A 27,217-nucleotide genomic window follows, 5' to 3' on the forward strand; every position below is an offset into this window, starting at 1 on the left:
AACCTAAATAGAGATCCCTTTGCATGCCATGCAGTTCTATCTAGAACTAGTATCAGTTACAGAGAAAGAAAAGAAGTCCTTCACAAAGGCAGAGGAATGCCATTAAGGCTAAAGCTTTCTAACAAAGTCACCCCCGTTACCCTGCTGGCTCTTTTGCAGCATCACATCACAGCAAATCCATGCATTCAAAGAACTTTACCAAAATCTGCACCCCAGACAGCCTGCATGACTCAGCTATTCACTGGGCAGCTCCGGGTAGTTGCTGTCTTAATCAGCAATCCAGGTCAGGCAAGAATATTCAAAGCCTGGCACTGAAATTGTACCCACGTCTGTACATACTCCAGCAGCCTGCGGCAACCCTGTAACTCCCTAACCCCATAACCCCCCCTATTCCTTCAGAGTCCCAGGGTGGGATTTAGAGTAGGACCTTGAAGGTCCTGCTGCTTTGCAAGTGCAGTTTGTCCTTGCAGACCAAAGCGTGGTTGCAAAGTTACAGATTTGCACTTGTGCCAGAACAGCAGCTGCAGAACACAGCTGAAACTTCTGACAGCAGCCACTGCAGCTGTGGAAAAATAGAATGAGCAGGCAGCCTAACCACCAGCCTTTGGGAAGAGCTGTGCCTTTTGGTGGCTTTTTATCCTTCCCACCCCCCATCAATAATTTCCTAAAGAAAGGAACTGGAGGAGGGGCAGCAACAGGATAGAAAGGAAACAACAAATGAGAAAGACCATCACCTTCCCGAACCCCGCTGCGAACTGACACAACAGAAGCAATGACTTCTTTGGCTTGCTTATAAACTTTTAGGGGCTTACAGGTTTGGCTTTCACAGTAGAAGACAGGTTCACCCTAAGATGCAGGTTCTTAACTGTCCCTACTGCAAATGATGGTTTGTTTTGTTCATTTGTTTGGCATTTTTTTAGTTTTTCAGGAAGTGATTTAGTTCAGTTTAGTTTCCTAATGTTAAGTAATGGAGCTGGTATTGGTGGCTGGTAAGGATGCCGACTAATTATAAACATATCTTTTATTTACCTGATTGATAGTGATGCCTTGTGGTATATACTGTTTTACTCCAGGCACTTCTGAAAATATAGGATCTTGATGCAAGAGGACTTAAACAGTGTGGAGCAGAAATCCTTCTCTGAAGGAGCCGTTGCACTCTGCTGGGCTGCCCTCAAGCTGTACTGGTAAACAGCTCTGAAGATGTGATGACCATTTCTGCTGTGCATCACATGTACCTGGATTCAAAACCAGTGCAAACAGAGAGGGGGAAAAAAAACCAACAAAAACCATCCCACTCAGGTGCAGACTCAGGCAGAGTCCAAAACTTCAGCTCCAAACAGGAGAACAAACAGGATCCAGTGCAAAAGCCTGCCCTGCTGCAGCCCTGCGAAGCCAGCAGCGCCATGTCAAGGGTGATGCTCCAGCCTAGGAGGTGGAGATGGAGTCTGAGCAAGGTCCAAGACTAGGAGATGCTGATGGGGGCCAGCTAAGAGGAGGGTCAGAGCATCTGACACAGACCTAAAGGACTCAATACATGTGCCTGCTCTTGAAGCGTGCCCCTGCCATGCACTGGAACCTTCCACAAGTCCAAGACAAGAGCAGTGGGCAGCACCCTAGGGAGGACTTCATCTTCCCCACACTTCCCCACCACTCTCTCACACAAACACTATCATCCAGGTGCCTCGGACTAAAGGGAATTTCATCCTGACCAGTTATTTTCTTTCTCAAAGGCAGCTGCAGACGGATAACTGTCCTCAGAAAAGAGAGTAGAGGGGAATTAACTGCAGCCTTTTAACTTCAGGCTTTCAAACCTGCTCACGTGGTTCCCCAGGATCCTAAGATTGCTCTCTCCCTTGCTTATGCAAAGTCTTTCTGCCAGAGGCAATGTGGGGGACAGCAGGAGAGCAACCTCAGCCCTACACAAACGGGACATCTTAATGAAGATACTGACAGAACCAGACACCATCGCTGAGTGCTGCAAAGAGAATCTACATAATGTTACTCTAACAGTTCAGTAAAAATGGCATCAGTAAAAGGAGGCTTTCAAGAAAGAAGTTACCCCCAAACACTCAGGGAGTGCAGCTAACGGAGTTTCTGTTAGTTTCATTTTGTTACATAAATCACCGTTATTATTTCTTACTTATGATGTTAAAAGAGCAGGAGAATACTTGAAATAAAAGGCTGTGCATGCACCATACCCACATGAATAAATTCCAGTGATCCCCCCCAGCACCAGACATGGTGCACTTCCCTGGCCACGGAGCTGAGCCCTCCCCTTTAGGAGGAGTAAGGGAATTTATCACCAAATATACAGTATATTGTAATGGAACGAATCCAGGAAACAATACTAATTGGAGTCTGAATGCGTCCTCCATGTCACGTTAATCTACTGCTTAACTCGGCAGAAAAGACAGTGAGGAAATAAAAGCTCAATTCACCCAGCCTGAGATCAAAACTGTCATGGCAATATTGGCAGGTTAGACCCTGATTCTTTAAATAGTACATTGCCTTTGTTAAACAAAAGTCATTCTTTTATTACATAATAGAGATTATAAATAAATGTAAAGTGTGCATGCAGTCAACTGCATATTATACAAGCAATATCTATGTTAATAATTGTTTTCTTTGGCAGGCCAGAATCCAGCTGGACATGCAATATTTACATATCAAAACCCTTGGTGTGTTCAAGTCATATTGGATGCAAGTGAAAATATATATGTATATATATTTACTGTATACACACACACATATATATGTATAAAGGTATATATACACCGCTGCATATATACTGTATACATATATACACACAGGTATATGCTAAAAGTGGATTTCATCTTTTTCTGATTCAGGTGATGCAGGCCTTGAAACACTAAAAATATCCTGACAGGGTATCTGGGGGTGCCGCTGGGGTGATAAATGAGACTTGGGGGAAGAGATCTGGGGTACGTTCTTTTCAGACAATATTTTTAAAATTTCTGCCACCTGCTTCTCAAGGGCAGCCATCCTGCTGCTTAGCAGCTGGATATCTTCTTTGAGTTCGTGCTTGACTTCCTGCAGCGTGGTTTGTAAGGCCTGCTCAGGAATAGGGTAGAAAGGATGCCTAGCGTCAGCCTGAATGGGGCTGTGCTCCAGGGGGCTGCGAGTCTCACCGGCTTTATCCAAGCGAAGGTCACTTTTTGTTATTCCACTGTCACAAGAGTCTGTTTTCCTCAGTGGGTTTTTATTTACACTGTTCTCCGAGTCATTGCACTTGGGGTCATCAGAGAGCAACCCCATGGACTCAGCCTTCGTGACGTTGTTCCAGTCCTCCTTCTTCTCCTCATGGGTCCCCATGGTGTTCTTCAGTCGAAGCCACCCTTTCCCATTCCCGTTTTTCATTCGCATCGGACTGTTTACTTTGAGACATTTTTGGTCTCCATTTCCATTTGGCTTGAGCTCCATAGCATCCCTGTTGTTCTGCTTCACAGCCTCACTGGTTTTCATGTATGCCAGAGACGTCTGGATGGGGGTGATCTGAGACACGGTGACCACGCTGGTGCCTGTGATGGAGGCCCCATTCTGCACGCCCCGGCTTTCCACCTGAAGCTGGTTCCTTTCTGGGTCAATGTGGGCTGAGCCTTGATTACGCATCTCCTTTTGCTGTTTGAATTTCTGAAAGAGTTTCCGCACAGGGTGGTCCACAGGGATGCTCAGTGTCACCTCGTTCTTCTGGCGCAGGCGCTCCTCTTCTTCTTTCTTAACATCGCTGATCTTTCGGAAGATGATCTATGGGGCATAAATCCACAACAGAGTCAGTACACAAAAGAAATTGCGTATGGCAAACAGTAATGGGAGATGAGGAAACAGTATGGAGAGAACAGCCATTTCTCCTTCCTTTCTATCTTTATTTCTTGTAGTGAATTCACATGGAGCTGATCACGACACAGTAACCTCAGATATATGCCACAGCATAGGTAGGGTACATATAGAGAGAATCATAACATCATAGAATCATTTAGGTTGGGAAAGACCTTTAAGATCATCAAGTCCAACTGTCAACCCACAGACACACTTTCTTAAAAGTATAAAAGGTTTCACCTTTATTTTTGATGCAGAAGATAGAGCCTTGAAGAACTAAAAACATCCCAGCACCAAGAGAAGGAAAGAAACAGAATAAAGAGAAGCAAGCAAGTAAGCAAGAACCCAGATACTGTGATACCTATCTACCCATTACTCACACTCATACCTGCTCCATCACTATCTTTAGTACAGATCAAAAGGGAACAGTAATTCAGTGGAGACTACACAGCTACAAGTTAATTCAATGTACATACCCTTCCAGAGACTGGAAAATCCAAGTGTACTTACCACTTTCTAGCTGTGCTTATTGCTGCTAGTTTTTTAGGAGTGGCTGGAGGGTGCAATTAGGTTCCCCATGTACCATGTTGGGTGGCTTCACACAGCAACATGAGCATTTCCTGGAGAGTTTATATGGCTAGTATGTGTGGGTGTACTGGGAGCATCATGAAGAAGCACCATAACAAGCGGGTGTGACTATAAACCCCAGCACGATCCACCATTCTGTGCCACCATGCCAGTTCATGCCACAGTTATTTGACCCTGCAGCATCTCTCAGGCCTCTAAGCGAAAAGGAATCTGAGCCTCAAGCTGTGGTAGGATGCACAGAGTAAAAACCTTGCTGTGGATTTTATGCATCTTACTCATACAAAATTATTTTTTTTTAGGTTCATCCAGTTTTCTGGAGTGTGGGACTGAGGCACATTAGGGAAACTTGTTCTCTGGATGACGATACTGAAGTGAAAACAGCATGTGATCAAATGCAAATACACACTGTGTAGGGATAGTGTTGGTAAGAAAAGTAATAGCAAGCCCCTGTAACACATGAACAAAATCTGTGACAGTCAGATGTAGGTTTTGAAGTATCCATTTGAGTATCCGTATTTTGGTACCTATTTACTTTCTATAAAAAGGCTTCTCACACCTGTCCATATTTGCAAAGTAATAGTTGCTTTCAAGTTTCACATCTTCAGAAGCCAGAGAGGAGTGCCACGATGGCTACAGCTCCTTCCCTGCGTGAATCTGGGATGGGCTGGACCTCAAAGCTTCATTAGAGAGCTTTCAAACACAGTAAATACATCCTTGTGTGCTGCTGATAGATCTAGCCATTTATAATAATTTGGAAAGTTAACATGTTTATTAGAAGCCCAGTTTAATAACAAAACAAAACAAAGAAAGAAACATGGAGGATACTTTCATCTGACTCCTCTGACCTAGATGCAGCGGCACATACACTCATTTGGAAGCTCCCCTTCATCAGCACCTCCCCTCATGGAGCAACTCTCTCTCAGCCAAGCCACTGAGCACAGCGAATAAACGCAAGAGAAGCTGCACTTGATTCAAAAATAAGTAATTGCATTTAATTGAAGCCACGCTCCCTAAATGAAGATTTGGAAGGTGGGTTGTGTTATTTTGTTTGTGCCTTCCTTTCCCTGGAGAGCAGCGCGGCACCTCTGGCAGATGATGCAATGCTGAAAGCAACCAGCTGCAAGGATGTGTCCCCAAGCCCCACCTCAGAGAAGATGGCTGGCTCCTCCGCTGGTCTCCCTGTCCGCCTGTGCTGTTCTGCCTGGTGCTGAGCCAGGCCAGCGTGGCTGGGTCCCTGAAAACATCTGGGGGGGGTGGGGGAAACATCCTCTGCCCAATGTTTCCGTGCGGTCTGGCCATGACCCTACTGCTTGAGCCCCCCCTTCCCCTGCCAGCGTGTGCCTGGTGGCCGGAGGCAGGTGGGGATGCTGCAAGGCAGCACTAAACGTGTGGGCAGGAGAGGCATGAGGTAACTTTGACAGCTTCTGTCCTGCCAGCTGTTTATAAAGACCAGAACAACAACAATCTCAGCACCGGTTTTTGATTCCTCTCCAAACACTTGCACATCACTGAAAACTACCATCACCTCCCTCTCCCCGCCCCCCCCCCCCCCCCCCCCCCCCCCCGCCTACCCTTGTTCTTTCATTTCTCCCTTTTCTCCTCTCAGTTCAAAACCTCTCCAGCCAGAGGTTATCTTCCTGCCAGAATATAGTTATCCATGACTGCTCCTGCCTTCTGGAGAAGAAAAGCCAAGACTTAGCTAATTTGACACCACCTGTACCTCACACTCCCGACGTGGGCCCTTCTGAAAGCCAGGAAATCACTCGTGGTTTTTCCTGCCCCAGAACCACCTGGCCAGACACCACCCAGACGAGCTGAGCCCAGCAGCATGGTAATCGGAGCCTGAGCGCTGCCGTGTCTCAGCACGGGGCCAGGGCTTTGGGGAAAGCTGAACGCATCTCTGCTACAGGGCTGGGCAGCCGAGATGATGAACGCCACCAGACGTGCTGTGCACATCTGCTCTGGCTGAGTGAGACCAAGAACCCAGTAACTACTCACAGTTATGGGCTTTCTCCGCACTTTACGCCCATGCAGTGAAGACACTCCCAAAGTGCTACTGTCACCTCCCCAGGAGGAGATGTTCCTTCACCCTCTGGTAGGATGCAGGCTGAAGCCTGGCAGAAAAATCTTTTCCTCTTTCCCTGCTTGGGACAGAAAGTGATACACCCTGCAATGATTACGGGCAGTTCCTTCAAAGAAGCAAGCCTGCTGCACTCTGAATTAGCACAGAAAATGCCCAGGGACTCAGAAATCCAAGGTCTGGCTGGGAGTTAAGGATTCAGGGCTGATCTGCCTTGGTGGAGCTACACTTCCAAGGGAGCAAAGGTGGGCCGACCCTCCCCTTGGCTTTCTCATGTAAGCTGTATTTGTTCATAGCTGTTTGCTATTTCCTTTTCCACTCTGAAATGCATAACCAAGCAGACTCTCATATCCCAGCTGGCACTGTGAGATTATAACACTTTGGAGGCTGGGGTCTTGGTCCTGATTCACCCACTGCACTACTCTCTCACCGTGAGGAAATCATTTCACCCCTGTGTCACCCCACGGAGACAGTCCCCTCTGCAGGGTGTCCACCCGCCACCAAGGGAGCACTACAACTAGCACAGCAAGGATCCAGTCTCAGTCAGGACTACCTGGTATCATCAGAATGTGCACAAGTAAAAGAAAAGAAAGGTCCTCTTATACAGACAAAGAATTGAGGGGTGGGGTGGGGGAAAAAGAGATGTGAATTCCAGCAAAAATAGTTTTTTTCATTGCCAATTTTTTCCATATTCGCAATTTTTCCATGTGGTTGGATCTAATCCACTTCCACAGTGTTTCAACCTAAGCCAGAATAGGATTAAATGCGTTTACATGGAGACTTAATTATGTCTAATAACTATTACTGGATCTTTTTCTCTATAAATAAGAACAGAAAAACACCTCATGCGACCTGACGTTCCTCAGCAAACTGGGAGAGGCTTATTGTGAAATCTGAAATTGGATGAGCTATTCCAGTTATCCCTAGTCCTTTTCAGAGAGGTTACACATAGGCTTGTCCAAACGCATGTCCCAGGAATAGACACAAACCCCAAAGGATTTAATCAGAAGAAACTGAATTAACTTGTGTGTATAGCACATTTCAAGGAGTAAAGAGTTTTCTTCAGGGCCACAATACTGAATTGTCTCATGACAAGTGCTAAATTCATTAATGTGACAGAGATTCAGTGTAGGACTTCACTACCTTTACAGATGGGACTGTGCAAGACTGCGCCATGCAACATAAATTCTTTCCTTGCTTTTCATGTATTTATTTCGGGAAGGAAAGGGATTGGAGGTGACATTAATTATTGAGCTGGGAAAGGTTAAACAGAAGTTAACTGATGGCCAGCCCTGGGTGATGTACAAGGCAGGCACAGAAGACACAACCGCAAATTGAGATTCTCCATGTGATGTTACCCCCAGCCTCCATCCCCTCCATACAGAGAGGTAACTCACCGTGACTGTGAACTCAGCCCAGTGCTGCTTCCAAAGAGGGACCTTACCAAAGGTACTGGCAGTGGGTACATTACTGCTGGAGCAGCTCCTCTGAGGTGCCAGCTTGTATAACCAAACCAAAGCCAAGTGTAGAGAACGGCAGCAGCAATGAGAGGTTGGGGAGCAAGCTCAAGGCTGAGATACACACAAGTTCTCCCATCTACCACTGAAATAACCAGTAAAGCTGTGACCTTTCCAGGTGCTTTGAAATGCATCCCTTCTCTGCTGCCTTTTTTTGTATGAGTACTGTGAAAATCATCCCTTCATTACTTTGCTCCGTTCACACATATCCCTTAGTAAGTGATTCCAAGGAAGGTATGTGAACAGATTGAGAAAAATGGTAAAAGTCTTGAGGAATTACAGTAAGTTCATAGAAGTGGCAAATATTTGACCAGAGGTCATCCTGTCCCATTCATAGAACATCCCATGCTGTTGTTAATGGCGTTCGATGTGCACCTGCCCCCCATCACAGAAACAGAAATCCACAGAAACAGGTAACAGTATAGCAAAAGGGCACACAGTTGTCATGGTGATGAATACGGTGAGTGTACGCAGAGTGAGAGAGAGGGAAAGCCACATAAGGCCATCAATGTAAAGATTTTCACAGTGACTAATAAACTCTGGGTGCCCAAGCTGTGGCATCCTACAAACGTGGTGATGGGCAAGGGATGCTGGAGTCCTGCATCAAGGGGAGAGAGACCCTGTCGTGGGAGAACTGGCTTGACTCAGCTCACTGGGCACTTCTGCAGTGCCAAAAACTGGAACAGAAAGCAAATACGTTTAGTCCCCACAGATACATACATCCATGTAGAGCAGAAGGAGGAACCCTGCCATGAGGCTGGATTGGGGCTGCAATCCGTAACTGACAGGTCACAGTCATTAATGCACAGGCTAGGCTGATGTGGATGGTGGTCACCTCTCAAAAATTTGTTCCAGAGGTAACTATCTTGTCTGTATCTATGTCTTGTAGAAGCCCCATGTCCCTTGCATCTGATTACTCACAATCCAATGTATTTGTCCAGATCTCTGTATTTTTGCTCCCATTTAATACGGGAACATCCTAGAAGGCACCTTAATTCAGTATTGTGGCCCTGAAGACAACTACTTACTGTTCCCCTCCCCAGAAGCACTGAAAATGAAATAGGTCCTTTTTTTTTTCAGAAATAGGAGAGCTGTCTTCCATCCCCTCCTTGGCCTGAAATGATTCAAGGTGAGTCCTTTGCACAAGCTCAGCTGAAGCTGGCAAATAGATTTTAAAGTTTTTGATGATATAACCAATACCAGACAAATACAGCAATCGCATATACCTCATTTTCTTCAGAAACAAAGCTACAAAGACCCCAACAAACGCAACTGAAAATAATAAGGAAACCTTAAGTCATGTCTAGGCTGCACAACGTAAAACAAACTTTTGTAAAGATGATTGCAAAAAATACTATTAATTTTCACATCTTGGAGTGCATTGTAGAAAAGTAATGGACATTTTTCTCATGCTAATGAGGGAGGTGAATTTTGTACCAGATCCAGGATTTAGACACAGGATGCCCCAACCCATGTGGTGCTCAGACAGGTGTGCTATTTTCCTGCTTCTAAGAATAAACTGCAAAAAATACCCAGTTTCCAGACCACAGACACTCAGAACAGGGTTTACCTACACAGCCTGTGTCTGCATCTGAACTCATCCTCCAGGAGCCTTGCACAGTCAAGGGAGACAAAAAGGCACTTGGAGGGTGTGAGTCATTTCACCTGCAGCTAGATGTTAAAATGGGCCAGACAAGCTGTACCCTGACATGCCTGTTTGTCTCCAGTGTGTCCATACAGGGAGCTTTGTACATGTTGCTGGGATGCAGACATCCTCTGAGTGATGGTGGGTAAGTATTACCAAACCCTTGCCTCTAGCAGTGCAAATGTCACGGTTTGGTGCAGATGGTGTAAAAAACCTTCCTGCAAAGCTCTTCTCTGTGCATGTGTGTGTACCATCCCCTGATGCTATTTTTATTTCCCCCCAGCGTGCTGGGGTATTGCCAGTTCCTGGCTGGGATACATTCCCCACCCAGCCTCAGAGACCAGCCAGTCCTTCCAGATAAACACTATTATTTTAAAAGCTGCAGAGGGAGGACGAGGGACAACTGCACAGAAGACCATGCCAAACTGGTGGGTCCAAGTAAGAGCTTGTGAAAAAAATAGACATTTTGCCTGCAGGGAGCAATCGGATGAACCACTAATCGGGAAGGGAACTGAGCTGGTCTCCCCACAGCAGTTAGGAAATTGGAGCCTACCTGGGATGGCTGTGGCTGCTCCCGTACAAGCATCCTTTGGCACTGCAAATCTCATCCAGCTCCCAGATGCTGCAAGGCAGGTCCTGCTGGGATCTCTCCCACCGCTGGCACTGTGCGCTGCTAAGAACTGTCATCACCAGCAAACCCTTCCCAGGCCATTGCTTTGATGTGCTCAGATGAGTCTAGGATGCTTCAGCCCTCAATCCTTGAGGACTAGTCCTCTGCAGGAGCCTTGAGTTCTCAAAACAGGACATTTCTGATACCCTCTTTTTTGATAGTCTGAAAACTAGGCCAGTCAAGCCCAATTTTTCACATGTAACCTTTGGTAAACAGGCTTGCTCCAAAACTGAAGTGTTTTTTTAAATCTAGGCAGGTCACAGAGAACATGATTCACTATTAATACTTGACGTTAAAGTGGTTTTAAACCTTATTTTTTCAGATATTAAATATTCTTTTAAAAATAACTTTTAAGATGCTAACAAATCTCCCTTTTTATTTACATGAAATAAAACGTGCTTAACTTTAAAATATTAAACTACTGCAAGAATGAAGAGAAATGAATAGGAAATTACCTTAGGCAAGCCCTTTTTGCAATTAGGCAGAAAGTGGAGCCCCTGGGCTAGCGGAGCTGTGACATGCAGTTCAGTCTAACAGAGCCGCCACCGGCCATCTGTATTTGTCCTTTGCCTGAGAGTCCAGCCCATGAGCCTCACAGCGTGCCAGAGAAACCTGAACCACTGGTGTAACACCAGCCTTCCTTGGGATAGATGCAAGAAGCCACTGCCATGCACTGTGGATGGTCCCACTGTGTCTGAACTGATTCCCTGCCTTCAAAACCTGTTTGGTTGCAGGTTTACTCGCCTACCACAAAAAGATGCAATTCCAGCTCTTAACCCCAAGGAAGAGTTTGGAGTAATGCCTCCTCCTAGGTCAGGGCATGGCAAGGAAGTAGGAGCAGACAGCTCAGATGTGAAAAGCAAGGCAGCAAGACCAGCAAACACCAGTAAGGAGCACTGGCTCCAGCACAGCTTCCATTAACAGCTTTTTGGTACGGCTCTGCATGAGCGCAGCCTCTGACTGTGGCGTCCTGTGCTGGCAGCAGTCTCTGCAACTGAGAAGCACAGTCAGAAACCCTCCACCCAATGCGACAGTGACAAGAAACCTGGCAGAAATGGAAGGGAGCTGAAGCCACAAAAAGCCAGAGCCAACAGAGACTGAAGCCAGGGTGGTTCTTTCCAAATGCAAACTTCATGTAGACTGCTTCACCTAATTTACTCCTGTAAACCTCCATGTCCTTTTAGCTCACTTGATTAATCTGCATTTTGAAGATGCAGAATAGATGGCCTGAAATGATGGCTTTATTGTTGTTCTGCTCAGATAGCTTTACTTTGATGTGAAATTCAGCCTCAAAAACAAATTGCTCTAACAACTGTTTTAATTGCTCTCCAGTAAATTCTCCTTAATCCTCCTGTCCCAGGAACTGTTTTATGTTAAACCATTGCTCCATCTGCGTGTGAGAAAGGAATCACTGTCCTTGGCTGTGCAGTGAAAACGACTGACTGCTGAGCAATTAGTTAATCTCTGGGATAGAAATGTTTCACTAAACAGTCTTTCATGCTGGATTTTGGAGGAAAAGAAGATTTTTGTAGGTTAGTCTGCTGGCGGCTTGAAAGAAACAGTAAATAATAGTCTTTCTGCAAATTTCCATTGATCCTGACTTCACAGACATGGTAGCATGCAGAAGCAAAAGCTTGCTGTTAAGCACATTTTAATTTTGCTTTGGAGAAACTATATTCATGTAGTTCCCTCCTAAGCGATTACAGAAGTGACTTGTAAGAGATGTGAAGATTTCCAATCTGAGTAACAAAGCGATGTCACTTCAAGGAAAGGAGAATTATTCCCATAATGTTGAAAAAGCCCTTTTAAGGGACATCCGATGACATTTTATAGGCAATAAAGGGGTTAATCCTTTCATCATGACTTTAAATAAAGATCTGTGTCCCCCAAGCTGCTCATTTAAAGAAAAGGTGGGGCACGCAGGGAGGGAGAGACCCTTCAGAAGAACCCAACAGCCACTAACTGATTTCCCAAAGCCCAGAACTTCCATCACCTTGTTACCACTTGCTCTGTGTTTTAGAAATTGGTTACTGTAGGTCAGATTTTAATCTGGTTCCATTTTGTGTTTGCAATCAATTCGCACAGCACCCAACTACTCTTGCAGAGAGACATCTGTGCATGCTGGCAGCCAATTAGGCTGATCTGCATTTGCGAACAAGCATGCATATTAAGAAGAAAGTGGTTGAGAGTTTGCCCAATCTACTTCATACTTGGTATGGATCTGAAGTCATCCTGCTTTACTTTACAACATGCCTGCATTGAAGAAGTAAGAGAACAGAAGCAGGCAGAGATCCAAGTCACATTTGTCACATCCTGAGAGCACCATGGCCCAACACATACGGCACCAGGCTGGGATTCAGGGGGGTGGGTTATTCTGCTGGCCTGATCTTTGGCCAAGCGGGAGGTCTTGTGCAAAGCACACTGCCTCTTCATGTCTCCATCTCTCCCAGTGTAAGAGAGGATAATAACACTGCCCTCGTTTCTCCAATTAACTGAAAATCCCTCTGTCATTGCTAACTATTTACAGCTGAGAGACTACAATGCATGGCTGAGAGCAGAGAGAGGTCACTGTTTTGGCTTGTTGCCAAAACTAAGACAGTTCATTAAAAACACAGCCATAAAAAAAAAATAATACACCTAGATGTTCTCAGGATTACCACTCAAGATTAAGGGCTCAAGGCACTGCTGCAGTAAAATGCCTAGGGCAGTGCACACCAGATGTATCAGGGCATCAGGAGAGGACTTCATGTGGCATCGTACATCAGCCAAACCATCATTAAGGGTAGCATTGACACCTAATTTCCAAGGAAGGATCAGTCAAACTGCTCAGCTTGAGTGACGGGCACTGATTCCTCAAATGGTGTGATTACATGTTTAATTAAGCACTTGCTAAGCTAAGGAGTCAGATTTCCAAAAAAATGGCAAAGCCTCTTACTCTGCACAATTGCACACGTTTACAGCAACCTCAAGGGCAGCTCATTCTCCTGGATCAGGAGATCAGAAGCTCTTTTTTTTCTTCCAGTTGCCCAGACATGAGCACCTACCTCCTGCCCATACATTTGGCACTTAGACGCCTCTTCCTCTTTGTTCCCCCAGGGAAACCAATGCATGGACTTTCTGCTGCTGCAGACTTAGCTGTTATATCTGATGCCTGCTGGCCTCTGTGTTTCTGCTTGGAAAGGGATGCTGAAGAAGGGCACTGTGCACCTTTGGAAGTGAGGAGCTTTGCCGCGGTTTTTAAACAAGACCCTGCAATTGAAACTGCTCGCTCATTTTGCTACTTTGCCCTCACTATTTTCTGTTTTCTTTGCTTTAACCAAACAGCAGATGCCTTAGCATGTTGTAGAACAGCCACATTCAGACCTATTTCTCCAATACTATCGAAGACAGCAAAATGCACACAGAAAGGCTACTTCATTTATGAATTTATGGTATTTTTCAGTCAGGGTCTATTGCCTAGTTTAGGGTCAGTCCGTTGCACAGAGGATTATTTATCTGTGTGGCCTCAGAAGAAATTGAACTGTGGCCATGACCCAAAGAGACACCATCCCTCCTATGGGGCTCCTGTCACTATTGGGGCAATCAAATACAGCTTTAGCCTCCCAGTTCCTTTTCAGGACCCAAAATCCTACACTGAACTCGATAACAAAGGCTAAAATGGACTAGGGAGCTGCAACGCTTTGTGGGATTAAGGCCTAATTTGTTTTCTGTATACAACACAGAGATGGTTAAGCATGGGGAAATTGAGCAGAGAGCAATTTTGGGATAACTGTTGCAGTGTAACTATTACTGAGCAGTGTCTCATGGGGACCCTTGTTCCTTCTCACTAGTTAGGTTTAACCACTTTGGGATTTAAATCCACACCTTCCTTTACTCCATAACAGCTCTCCCTTTAAACAATCTTAGCCTCAGATGGTCATTTGGTGGGTGAGCAAAGTAAACAGTTCCTCCTGCCCTCTGCCTCTTTCTCCCAATCTCTCCTTCTTGCACATGTCCTCTTGATGGAGAGCATTGTGTACTCACCTCTCCCTTCCCTTCCCCTTCTCTTCCTTACTGAAGCTTCCTAACTGAAGTTATTAGAGTGAGCAAAGGGCAGGAGAGATATTTCTTGTACTTCTTTGCCTGGCCCTGAAGCAGAGAGAAGAGCAGATTTCTAACATACCTGCAGGACTTTCTTTCCTTCCAGCTTCTGCAAGAAGGGAAGCTGAGGTATTTATTGAGATCACGGTGGATTTCTAGCCCCTGGGAAAAAGAAATCCCGCAGAAGGCTAAAAATCCATGCTCAACAGACTCAAGATCCTTCACTGGATGGGAAGGAGAATCCCAGCAAAGATGGCCTCCACTCACCACGACAAAAACCATCCCATGACTTTTAGAACTCCACATTGATGTAAATAGCTGGTGACACTAAGTGGTGCGCTAAGACCAAGTTGCCACCACCAATCCTTCCAGCACATCACCATTAGGTACCCTACGGCTCAAAGTTGAAGGTAGCTTCCCATTGCCTCCTGGCTCAGCTGCAGGGTGGTGTGCTCACTGTGAGACAGTGCCCCTTCAACAGGACAGTCTCCAACTAGATCAGGCAGGCTGGGTCCTTGCAAACTTAGAACGGCCACTGGATCAATATCTGCTATTGGCACTGACCTCATGCAATGTCAGTAGGCAGCAGTGTCAATTGATTGAGGCTTTGCTGTGGTGCAGATGATTTACGGTCTGTGCATTTTGCTACAGATGATTAAAAAAAGAAACTCCTCAGAGACAGCAGCTTTCGCTTTGCCCAGTGCAGTATCTCCTAAGGCTGACATGCTTTTGAGCATAAACAGGGCAAGATAGTTCAAAACCTCCAGATGACAGCGGGGTAGTTTGAGTTTGGGGCAGATGCAGAAATGGTGCTCTCTGGGATGGTGAAAACCACCAAAAGACTTTTCAAGCTGCTCTTCAGTCTCATTTAACTTGGAACAGAAAACTGATCATCAATATAAATATGCAGTACTAATCTACCACTCTTCTTTCCCTGTACTGGAGAAAGTAGGATCCATGTTGCTGCCTATTTTGCCAGACATCAAAACCAGGGCACAGAGAGGTCATGCATCACTTGCTCAGGGTCACTGAGCTGCTTAGTGGATGAGCAAGAGGGATGGAACCAAGGTTTCCAACCCAGAGTCCCCACAGTAGGAAAAGCCATACTGCAGAAAGATTAAACATATAAATATAAATACATTTATTAAAGTAAAATATAATTATTAATATAATAATGCACTTTCTTTTCACTATTGTCCAGCCTGGGAAACATAGTTTTGGATTTGAAATAATTGAAAGTGCTCAATTGTAATTGCTAATTGCTGCAAATATATCCAGTCCAGGACTTTACTGCTGTTCAGGTTTGTGTTGGAAGTAGGGTGGGAAGGTAGGCCGCACTACCTCTGTTTATTTTCACAAGGTCTTGCTCTTACTCCAATGAAAAATGTCAAAATCTTCACGTCTGGCTTCTGGCCAGCCCTACTGGTGACAGACCCTGTATTCCTGCATGTCCCTAGCACAAAGCCACACAGAACATACGTGAAGAGGATTTGCAGAATTCATGTTTTGTTCTCTGTGGTTTTTCCTCTTATGGGTTTCTGCCTGAAGACTAAATGGTCTCAATAAAGGCCTAAGAGTCCCCATTTATAAAGTCATACATCAGCAAAAGAATTGCAAATTGTTCCCAAAATGAACTATTCTCTCTACTTTCAGTGGAAATTTAAATTAATTGGAATCATTATGGGGTTTTTTTCCCCTCTAAATATTATTGTCCCTGATTATAAAGTGCCTGAAATTTAATCTGAAGTCTTCAAATCTGAAAAAGTGTTTGGCAACTGAAAGCTTGTTGATTTTTTCCCAGCTATATTCACTGGTCTAACAAAAGTAACACCCATTACTATCAGCCTTGCTTATGACATTGAGGATATTCTACCTGGCTTTCAGAAACACTGTTTTTGTATGGAATGTGCTATCAGCTACTCTGTTTCTTCACTTCATCATTTTCAAGTTTTGTTAATTTATTGAAAAGCTTTTATAACTTGAGCTTCAATTAAAACAATGCACTTCCAGTGCCATGTGATGTAGAACACCATCAGTTTCGTTTGGAAGTGATGAGTCAGAAATGAAGAAATAATTTTAAAGGTCAGAACATATGAATGCCAGACCCAAGGGAAAGGGACAACGGGCAGCCTCTGTACACCAGGGAGCCAAGGCATCCAACCTTGTTGTATTTTTCCATATTACAAAACAAGGAGGTAAAACATCCTGCTCTGCCACTGCCAGACATTCCTCACTTGAACCAGTGGAGACCAGTTTGGTGGGGAGAGCCACTGACTCCAGATTCAAGGTAATTCAAACATGCGGTAGTATTCCTGAGTGGGGCAGATTTGGGCTGGTGGCTGGGCAGTTGTTTACTTGTTTCCTATTTGCTTCTAGATCCCGGTCCAGGACCTGATCTTTCAAATGCTCATGGGGCTGAAAGTGAGGGTACGTCTATGTCACACCACAGAGCAGGGCACATGGACCCCCCGCCGCAGCATAGTAGTGTCCCCCCTGCAGAAAAGCAGGATTCATTAGGTTGAACTAGTTCAGAACTGCTCTAATCTGGATCTGCTGCTTTCAAGCCCAAAGCTCACAGTGCACCACGGTTCTGCTTTCAGCCAGCCAGCCATGCCAGAAGTACCTCAGAGCTACATCTTTTCCTTCTTGACCCACAAATGCAGCCTATTGCCATAACACCGAACCTGCCTCGACCAAACTCATGGAAGCGCTGCCAGCGCTCACTTCCTTGCTACAGATCTTTTGGATGAAACCAAGCTCAAATGACTGTCCCACGTGCCCCTATGCCTACCTTCCCCATGGGACACCCTGCAAACAAAGCCACAGGGGTGCTGCAAGGGAGAATAAGCTGGGGGAATTCAGCAACTCACATCTCTGCTTCTCAGCTCAGAGACATCAGCACAAAATCCACTGGCAGTGTGACTCTGACAATTCTTTTAAACTGAAATCAAGACTCAGAAAAGATGAACACCTCTGGTAGATCATTCACTGACTGAAAGACAGGGTCAGCCCACTGTGCAACAGACGCGAAGTAACTCAGTTAAACCATCGGGAAATCCCAATTTAACAGGAAAACCGACCACAAGTTAATTTAGACTTTTAATATCAACTTCCTTTAACTATAGACAGCTCTGTGAAACAACCTTAACAAGTGTCCCTGGGATTCTTCAAGTGAAACATCTCACCCAGCAAGAGCTACAATTTTCCCACTTGAGAGCTCACCGTTGGCAGTGTGTAAGGAGTGCTGGCCGCTGAAACGTACTGTAATTGCCTTTAATACGGTCACGGCCAGCGTTTCAGTGGGGAGGGACCCCCTGAGGAGCAAAAAAGACCCAAGACATAAGCATGAAAACATTGAAGAGTATCCAGTCAAGAACAAATATATTATGAAGAGGATGTGTTACTTTCACCCGAGCATCTCCCTTTAGCCAAAAGTGGTTGGTGCAGCGCTGCCTCTGAGGGTGCTTTAGTTCAAGAGACTGAAGGAATTACAGTTTTTCAGAGGCATCTGTGATTGCCAGCAGAGCAGGGGCCTTCTATTTACAGCAAAATCAAATGAAAAATTTTTAGAGGGCAAAGACCACATTTCAGTGATGTTGCTAATGTTTCCTCATACCTGAATCTGCACCAGTGAAGAACTCTTCCTTTCTGTGGTGGAAAGTCAAGGAAAATCACCCACAGCCAGAAAAGCCTGGAGGAGAGCTATTCACCAACTACTGAGCTTCCCAGGACAGCATGGAAATATTGCATCAGCCATGTGAAACTTCACCACAAAGAGAAGCGTGCTGTTCCCTGAAGGTTACTTGTGCAGAAATGAAGTCGCTAATGATAGTCGGATCAGAGCCTCTTCGCGAGCAAAACCAGCAGGTTGCCTCTGTGACAAACACCCACGGAGGAAGAAGTGCTCTGCCTGTCCCCAAAGGGACCATTAGATGTTTTTCCTAGTCTTAGAAGATGTGACTGAGAAACTTGGCAAGTGGTGACTCTGCGGAGCTTTGTATTTATTTCTGAAGGGTATCAGCATGAGGAAGAGACAACACAAAAGAGTTAAGTAGTGGGGTTACAGGGATGGGATAAACAGATGGTGTGGTGAAGAGCCATTTCCTTCCCATTTACATGCTGACTGCATTAAATCAATCCCTGGGCTTTCATGGCAGTAAGCTAAGGCTCTGCTGGGGAGGATTTTAATGATCTGGCTATATCCTAGTTGTGGGTATCGTTCTATTGTATCCCAGCATTTAGTCTCTTCTCAGGTAAAAGAGAATTTTTCAGATTTTCTCATGTGATTCTCAGTGATCTTCCTAATACCTAATATCACAGCCATCACCTCTTTTCTAGATGTGGATCTCTGTAAAGCTCATCAGCACTGTTTTATGTTCCCATCCATGTATTTAGGCACTGACACAGGATTCTCCTTAGGGGCTGAGTCTGCTGTTTTTCCAGCCTTAGCTTATCTCATTGCTCCAGACCCAAACAAATTTGTTTTTAATCCTTAGTATTGTATACTTTGGCAAATTTGCCTTTAAACGTGATCAGAAATGACCTCCTCATGTAAAACTGGAGTCGGTCCAGTTGATTTGTCCCCTCTTCCTGTCTGGGGCTAGTAAGAAAACCCTGTATCGGCACAAATAAAAGGACTTTGCAATCGATATCATTGGTGATTCTGTATTTCCCCATTTGTGACTATGCTGCACCCTGTTTACACACTCTTTGCATGCTTTCTACCACTCCCTGTACACACACAATTAACAGAACACCAGCTGGTACAGCATAAATGCTGCTGCAAGGATGCAGAGAGACACCAGACAGAAGTAGTACAAATCTCTACCTCTGGCTCTGTTACTTTTCATCTCAGATGCTGCATTTACTTCCCAGAGGACCTTTTGACCTCCGAGACTTTGGCAAAGCACTCTCTCTGGTTTTATCTGGTTTGATTTTTTTTCTGGTGTCTGAAAAACCCAGCTAACCCTATGCCACCCACACGAGACAGCAGTTCATCAGTCACTTCTTCCAAGAAAGGCCTTGTCCAGGCACTTCTAGAAGGCTGACACCTCCCAGCGGGGTCTGGTACCCGCCTTAGATGCTAGAGGATGCCTACAGATGTGCAGCTGTGCCAGATGTTCCACTCATGGGGCAAGGCTGATCCATGGAGCAAGAGCATCTGCCCACAAGAAGGCTAGCAAAGCTGAAAGCGGCTGTTGGGGATTTTGCAAGAACAGTCTCTGTCCCAGCAGCGTACTTATCTACCATATTAGCAGCTATCTGACATGCTGGACTGAGTTTGAGCAGAACTGGTCTGGGAGGAAAGTGCCTTGGTTCAAACTTTCTGACAAATACTTTAAGTTATGGCTGATAGTTCACATGATCAGTCAGGCATCTGTTCGATGTATTAATGCATGACTGCATTGAGATTGTAAATTATTATTCATGTACTTTCATAGAACATCTTGAGGTTATTGGCTAAGTCCTTTAATAAATGGAAACAGGGACCATTAATAACACATGAAAAAGATGCATGATTCAGTTCATCCATTTACATTTCTATTGTAGCCTTCTTCAGCAGGAGGGCTAATACAGCCTAGGAGAAGGATGGGGGTCATTCATAATCGAGTTGCTCTGAACTACCAACAACTGTTCCATTCAAAAATGGATTTGCCTTGGATACATGATGGAAATGTGTCCTGGTTTCAGCTGGGATAGAGTAAATTTTCTTCCTAGTAGCCGGTAACAGTGCTGTGGTTTGGATTCAGTACGAGAATAACGTTGATCACACACTGGTGTTTCACCTGTTGCGAAGTGGTGCTCACCCTGAGTCAAGGACTTCTCAAGTTTCCCACGCTCTGCCAGTGAGCAGGGACACGAGAAGCTGGGAGGGAGCAGAGCCAGGACAACTGACCTGAACCAGCCAAAGGGATGTTCCGTACCATGGACCGTCACGCTCAGTATATAAACTGGGGGGAGCTGGCCGGGAGGGGCCGACTGCTGCTCAGCGACTGGCTTGTGCATCACTTGTCTGTCTTGGTTTTTTTCCCCTCTCTCTCTCTCTCTGCTACCTTCCTTTTTGTTGTTGCTGTTGTTATTATTATTACTATTATTGTAATATTTTGCTTTATTTCAATTATTAAACTGTTCTTATCTCAACCCATGGGTTTTACCTTTTTCTGATTCTCCTCCCCATCCCACCAAGGGGAGGGGAGTGAGCGAGTGGCTGCCTGGTACTTAGTTGCTGGCTGGGGTTAAACCACGACAAGATAGAAATTCATTACAACGGCAGGCAGCCAGGGGAGGCAGAATCAGTGAAAATAGTGAGGCTAGACACAGAAGTTAAGTGCCGAGATGCCAGGGTGCTCTGGTAAGTCCAGGGACATAGAGAAGGAAAACTGGGTATCTGTGCACTGAAGGGCAAGCGATGGGCACAAATGGAAAACCAGAGCTAATCTTGATAAAAATGCTACATTTCGGCTGTCTGGTAGAAATATCCTGCTTAGAAATGGTTGCTCTTTGCTGCTGTCATCTGCTGGTTACTTAGGTCTCAATTTCCACATCTTTAAGGGAGTACAAAGTGGTTTAGGCTCTCAGAAAAAGCCAGAGCCTGTTCCTGTGGTAACAGAAGTGCTGTCCATAATTAAAAAGAGAGGACAATGAACTGTTTCCAAAAGGGATATATACTCACAGAGCATGGAGAGCTGAAGTCCCCCTGCTCTGGAGTTACAGTGACTAATGGAAATATTTAGGATAGGAAGCACTATAAAAAAATCTTTCAAGCAACTGAGACAGCTTTGTGGAGTACTAATAAAATAATCTGAAATTCACCTAGAAGTCCAAGAGAAGGTTCCAAAGTTCGAAAGATCACTGACAATTTAATTAATGGCATTAAGTGAATCAGAGACTTTTATAATTGGTTATACTATGCTCCTTTTTTTAACAGTAACTTACATCTGAAAACCGTATTATATTTTTGTTATCTTTAGGAAGAGAAACAAATTAAGACTAAGGGCTGTGAAAACTGAGAAGTAAAAATCTGAGGAAAAAACATGGATTAATAATATGCATTTCTTCCTAAACACAAGGAAGAGTTTTTCCTTTCAGCAAGTTGCTCAAAAATGCAACAACAGGGGACTCGGCTTATTTCAGGTGTTTCTCAGTATCCCCCTGCCCCTCCCCACAGCTATGCCCACCTCTGGCACACATGTAAATCAGCTACTCTCAGAATTGCTCCTCCAGACTTCCCTTGCATGGGACCTAAACCAAGGCAGCTTGCTCATCACAGCAACTGACTGACAATTAAAAATAGACATAGTCAATCAGCCATTATTAAGTTGGAAGTGACAGGCTGCCTTTTATTTTTAACTAAAACTAATGGGATTCATGCAAACTTCCGCACAAAGTTTCTCTTGCACTTTGTGTAATATTTAATACTTTCTTACATGGACTGTTCCTTTGCTGTAGAAAGCAGCCCAAAAATAGCACTCAAAGTAAGGTAAATCTAGGATTTGCAGGGCTGCAATGATCATCACATGCTGATCCAGCACGTTTGGGTATTATTGCATCTGTGAATTGTGTGCTGCAAAAAAAGAGATGGACAGATTTATACTTGCACAGAAAAGAAGGACCTTATGCAGGGAGTTTTGTTTGGCATTTCACAGGCTCCTGTATGTAACTGGTAAGGAGCCTTTTTGAGCAAGCCAAGACAAAAACCTGTTCAGAGAGGGCAAGGCAAGAAAAAAATCGGTGCTCTCTCCAGTGCAAAACAGCTGTGAAATCATTACTGATCATTTCTAGATTGGTCAAAAGATCCCATTTTGGGCGGAGCCAGAAAACTCCCACTTGGGTGACTGCTAAAGCTCCGTCTGCTCCTTGTTAAACCTGTGGGAATTCATTTATATGATTCCAACAAACAGGCAGAAGTTCTCTTTCCCCAGCCATGGTTGTGGCTGCATTGTAACTGGCATTCCCAGTTTTGCAGAAGTGAGGTTTGGGGAGTGAGCAGTCTGGTGTAGAAACTCATTTTTATACCTGCAAGTCATGCTGTGCTGTGTTATCAGAACATCTGGCGTTCACCTCCAGAAAGCAATGACAGAAGCAACCAGAGCACTTGGAATCAATCATCTCAGTTTCGTAACATTTCCCCATCTTTTTGCGGTTATTGTGGGGGAAAAGTTGTACATCTACACAGTAATTAGGCTCAGCAGCCCACGCAAGAAGAAATCCATTGCTCTAGGCTAATTATTTGTAGGGGGGTAAGACAACACGACAACCCTCTTTCCCCACTTTCTGTGCCACTCTACCTGCTAGGATGCCCCACAAGCAGGGAACCACCTGCCGCAGCAGCAGCTCCCAGGCACACTGCTGGCATCGCAAAATAAACTGGCTACTCTCAGCTATAACAGAAATGCCTTTGTAATACTGCCATGGCTTCCTAGGCACCAGGGGAGTCACACGAAGCTACGGGGAGATCAGCTCTGTTACGACACCCACCCAAAAGGCAGCCTGCTGCAGGGCTAAGCCTGGCAAAGTAACAGCCCATGAGGGAAGCTCAGGGACACCGATGGTGATCTGCTCGGGTCTGCTGCTGGCTAAGCTGCCAGTGCCCGTGTTCATCACAACATCAAAACGCAGGGGGAGCTGATGATAAAAACCTTAAACTGGCAATCAAAAATGAAACGGCAATGTTGCTTCCCATTGCACCATGCATGCTCCCTCCCCTTCTCTAGCAGCTGGAAGAGATTAAAAGCATCAATTTTAATCGATGAGGGGAGGTGAACACAAAATGTTTATTTTTTAATATTTACAAGATTAAAAATAGCAAACCTTTGATTTATTTTTATTTATCCTCATTCAAGTTCTGTGCAAGCAATGCTGCCCTGAATTGGTATTAGCAGACAGCCTGCAGTCAACTAGGGAGAGTCTCTTAATTATGAAAGCTTTCTAACTTAGCATTTTCTAAACAAGAAAATGGTATTAATTCACAAAAAGCACAATAGCAAATCATTGCCTATCTGAACCTTCACTCCAATATAGCCAATTTACATCTTTGTTTTCCTACGGACACTGCCCATCCCCGACATTTTCTATTTAATGATCTTCCCACAACCAAATAATTCACTGAGTTTGCATTGCCTGCCTGAAGAAGAGATGGTGATGGCTTTCGCTGGGGTAAATCAGCAGAGTGACTTTTATAACAGCTGCTGAGTCCCTGTGTGCAGAAAGCAGCACACACAATTATTTTTTTTATGCATCCATACCATACTTTTCAAAGATCCCATAATGAAAAGTATGCTAAATTGCCTTGCATTTCTCAACAAAAACCAGCAGTATGACAAACAAGATAAAATGTCCTTTTGATTTAGATTTAGACAGGGAAGCTACATGTCCTGGAAAAAGTAAGTCTACCTCTGTAATGGCAACGGATTATCAGAATTGGGCTCAGTCCTACTTCTAACAGAGTTGGTGGTGCTTTGCCTATCCCTCCTACAGAAGCATGGTCAGGACATCTGAGGAAGGTATTTAATTTAGAGATTATATTCAGAATAGAACTGAAGCCTGCTAGTACCCTGTGGGATTAATGTGGCTCTGAAACACTATTAAAGATGATAGTGCATTGGCTAATCTCTGCATCTGCCAGCAGTCTAAATGCAAAATGTATTAATCCAGACTGTGTCATGAATCCATACTACCCCAGGCCTCCCAAAACCCCCAGGGGATATACAGTGCCCTGTTTTTCAGGTAAGTATTTAAACACTCACTCAGACCCCAAAGTCTTTGAGATGGCAATGAAAGGAGAGGAGAGGAAAGAAAATTTCAGTTGGAAGAGACCTACAATGATCACCTAGTCCAACAGCCTGAGCAATTCAGGGCTGACCAAATGTTAAAGTATGTTTTTAAGGGCACTGTCCAAATGCCTTTTAAACACCGACAGGCTTGGGGCATCAACCACCTCTCTAGGAAGCCTGTTCCAGTGTTTGACCACCCTCTTGGTAAAGAAAAGCTTCCTAACGCCCAGTCTAAACCTCCCCTGGCACAGCTTTGAACTATTTCCAGTGTCCTGTCACTGGATCCCAGGGAGAAGAGATCAGCACCTCCCTCTGCACTTCCCCAGCTCAGGCAGCTGCAGAGAGCAATGAGGTCACCCCTCAGCCTCCTTTTCTCCAAACCAGACAAGCCCAAAGTCCTTCGCCGCTCCCCACAGGACATGCCTTCCAGCCCTTTCACCAGCTGTGTTGCCTTCCCCTGGACGAATTCAAAACATTTCAGGTTTATCACCCACTTCTGCCCCCATTCACAAACAGTCACAGCCAAGGCAGCACAATGTGCTTGCCCAGGGAGAGAAAACAAACCACTGTGCTCACTCGATGCCTCCGGGGAGGGGTTCAGAGGGGCAACTGTTCCCGCAGCCCCGACTTCCCACAGTCTGTATGACCTGAAGGGTACCCAGAAGAGACCACCGTAAGGGTGGTGATGAAGTGGCAAAAAGGAGAGGGAAGGCAGTGAGGCACACAGAAAAGAGCCAGGCTCACAGCTACCAGAAACACCCATGAGAAAGCAAACCCACCAACAGCTTTTCCAATTGCTCCGCTCAGACAGCTGTCCCACGCTGCTGGCAGAGAGGCACAGAGGGGTGACGTTAATGCTGCTGCAGCTTTCTCTTTGAATTTTTATGCTGCTCTCTACCTGGCAAAGTCACCACGGTCCTCCAAGGACTAACTTCCTTGCTTTGACTGCCTTGAACTCAAATCTCCATGGCCCTGAAGAGAAGCAAAGACCCATGGAATTGCTCAGGGGAGCAGGAGATGGGAAGGAAAAGCTGCAGAAATAAACTCCAGCCTCAGATCTGTAATCTTCACTCAGAAGGAATCACATAGGTCTCCTGATGGCAGAAGGTGTAGCATGGCTTGTGCTAGGCTGCCTGTAACCACACAGCTACAAATGCACAAGGAACTACTCCATTCTCAGTGCTGATAAATTCCTCACACAGGTTTGGCCCAGACCTGTTAGCAGTTTCTCAAGAAATTCCTGGGCATGGGCCACCCAGGGACCACTGTCAATTTGCAGTTTGGACAAGGTCTAATTGCTTGAGTGCCTGAAATGGGCTCTTCTGTCCCATGCACATTCAATATACAAATCTAGACACCATCAGAGGTGGTACTAGATCTAAATCAGTGAAACAGTCCTTTAGGAAATATTGCAACGGAATATTAACAAATCTGGAGATAGCTGTGAACACAAGGAAGCCAAACAATAAAAAATTTTAAAACACTGTCTGAGGCAAAAGCTTCTTCAAGCGTAACGGAGGCTGCAGAGTCTGCTAAGATGTGAACAAAACAAAACCAAATTGATTTTGAGGGTATAACTTATTTGCTCTGTAATCATGCTAAACTGTCACTACAGCTAAACTATAGCTGTAGGACTTCATTTCCTGGGACAGCATGTTCATACAAAAGAAGAAAAAAACCAGACAACCGAAGACCAGAGAAGGATAGGAAAGGTAAGGAGCATCCTGAGACAAGGTAAAACAATCCTTTTCTCACATGGAGATGGAGAAAGGAATTTGGTGAAATTAAAGGCAAGGGTAGCCTGTGAGCTCTACAGAGGGAGCACGAGGAGGTAAGTACGCCCTTTATACCCCAACTGAACTGACCCTATCACTTAAAAAAAAAAAAAAAAAAAAAAAAAAAGAGAGAGGACTAATGTGCAATGCTTTTGCTGGAGTTATAGGTGATGAAAGAGTGAGAAGGAAAAGTAAGAGGTGAGAGCTTTGGCTTACACAGCTGAGAAAGGTGTCCTTTGTCATGGTCACCAGAGAATTGCCTGTTACTGCAGTAATGAAGCAAGAGCTGAAAAACACCCAAACACGGTGTCACGGGCAGCACAGCCATGGGCTATGACTAACGTCATTCCGTGCTTTGCCCTGGAGAAGTGACGAGGGGCATCAGCATGCCTGGCTGAGGAACTCTCCATGTCCCCTTGCCTCGGCTAGGGTCAGCAAGCAGCCAGCTGTATCAGCCCAGCCTGCAGATGCTTTGAATCCCTGAAGAGATACAGACAGGGAAATGCAACACACCATACATACTGCCATAAAGAAGTCAATCAAATTAATTTTCAATAGGCTTGAGCAAGTCATTGGGTTACAAATAAACTTGCGTTAAGTCACGCCAGTAGCCTGCTGGCCATATGAGCCATGAAATTGAGCTGTTGGATCTGCCCTTCCAGAGGCATGATCCTGCACTCCCTGGGACCCTTGTCACTGGCTCAAACCAGCAGAAAAATAAGCTGCATGTGCAAGAGGACAGTACCAGGAGTGACAGATAGGGGAGGACCAAGTACCAGCCTAGGGGTGGGCACAGCCCCTATCACATGACAGGGATCCAGGTCCTCACTGAAGCCCTCACCAGCTGATCTACATTATCAGTCACAGCAGCTCTCTAAGCAGCATGTTTTTCTCCCCTACTTGTCTTCATTAATAGTGATGGAAAAACTTGTTTTTCCCAGGTAGGTTTTGCCACCATCGCTGTCCCACATGGAAAAAGTTTCCAATAATAGACCAAAAAAAGGTGAAAATGGATGATGGACCTGGCAGTGCAGATGGACCACTGGGCAGAGAAGGCTCAGCATGTCCCGCTTCAGAGTCAACTCACAGCTTTCTGCTTGCCAGAGTCACCCAGGAATGATGCTCAGATCTCTTTCTATGTAAGCAAATCACTCCCCACAACTGATCAGGACCGAATGCGAGTGCCAGCTGGCAAAGTGTAAACAGCTCTGAATTAAGCTGCCATAATTGTGAATGGCTTACAGAGCTCAAA

At 45.1% G+C, this 27,217-nt stretch overlaps 1 protein-coding gene across 1 annotated transcript in view; it reads right to left on the reverse strand.

Annotated features, from left to right (window-relative positions):
- Positions 1 to 2,077: 2,077 nt before the first annotated feature.
- The window catches only part of KCNH5 (potassium voltage-gated channel subfamily H member 5), a 160,209-nt gene continuing 135,069 nt past the window's right edge, over positions 2,078 to 27,217 (reverse strand). The window contains exon 11 of the mRNA XM_056347502.1: positions 2,078 to 3,765. Within this exon, the coding sequence (XP_056203477.1) occupies positions 2,818 to 3,765 (948 nt within the window). The 3' untranslated portion in view covers positions 2,078 to 2,817. The remainder of the gene's footprint in view (positions 3,766 to 27,217) is intronic.

This window comes from Falco biarmicus, chromosome 7 (genome assembly GCF_023638135.1).
Source record: "Falco biarmicus isolate bFalBia1 chromosome 7, bFalBia1.pri, whole genome shotgun sequence".
Taxonomy (NCBI): Eukaryota; Metazoa; Chordata; class Aves; order Falconiformes; family Falconidae; genus Falco; species Falco biarmicus.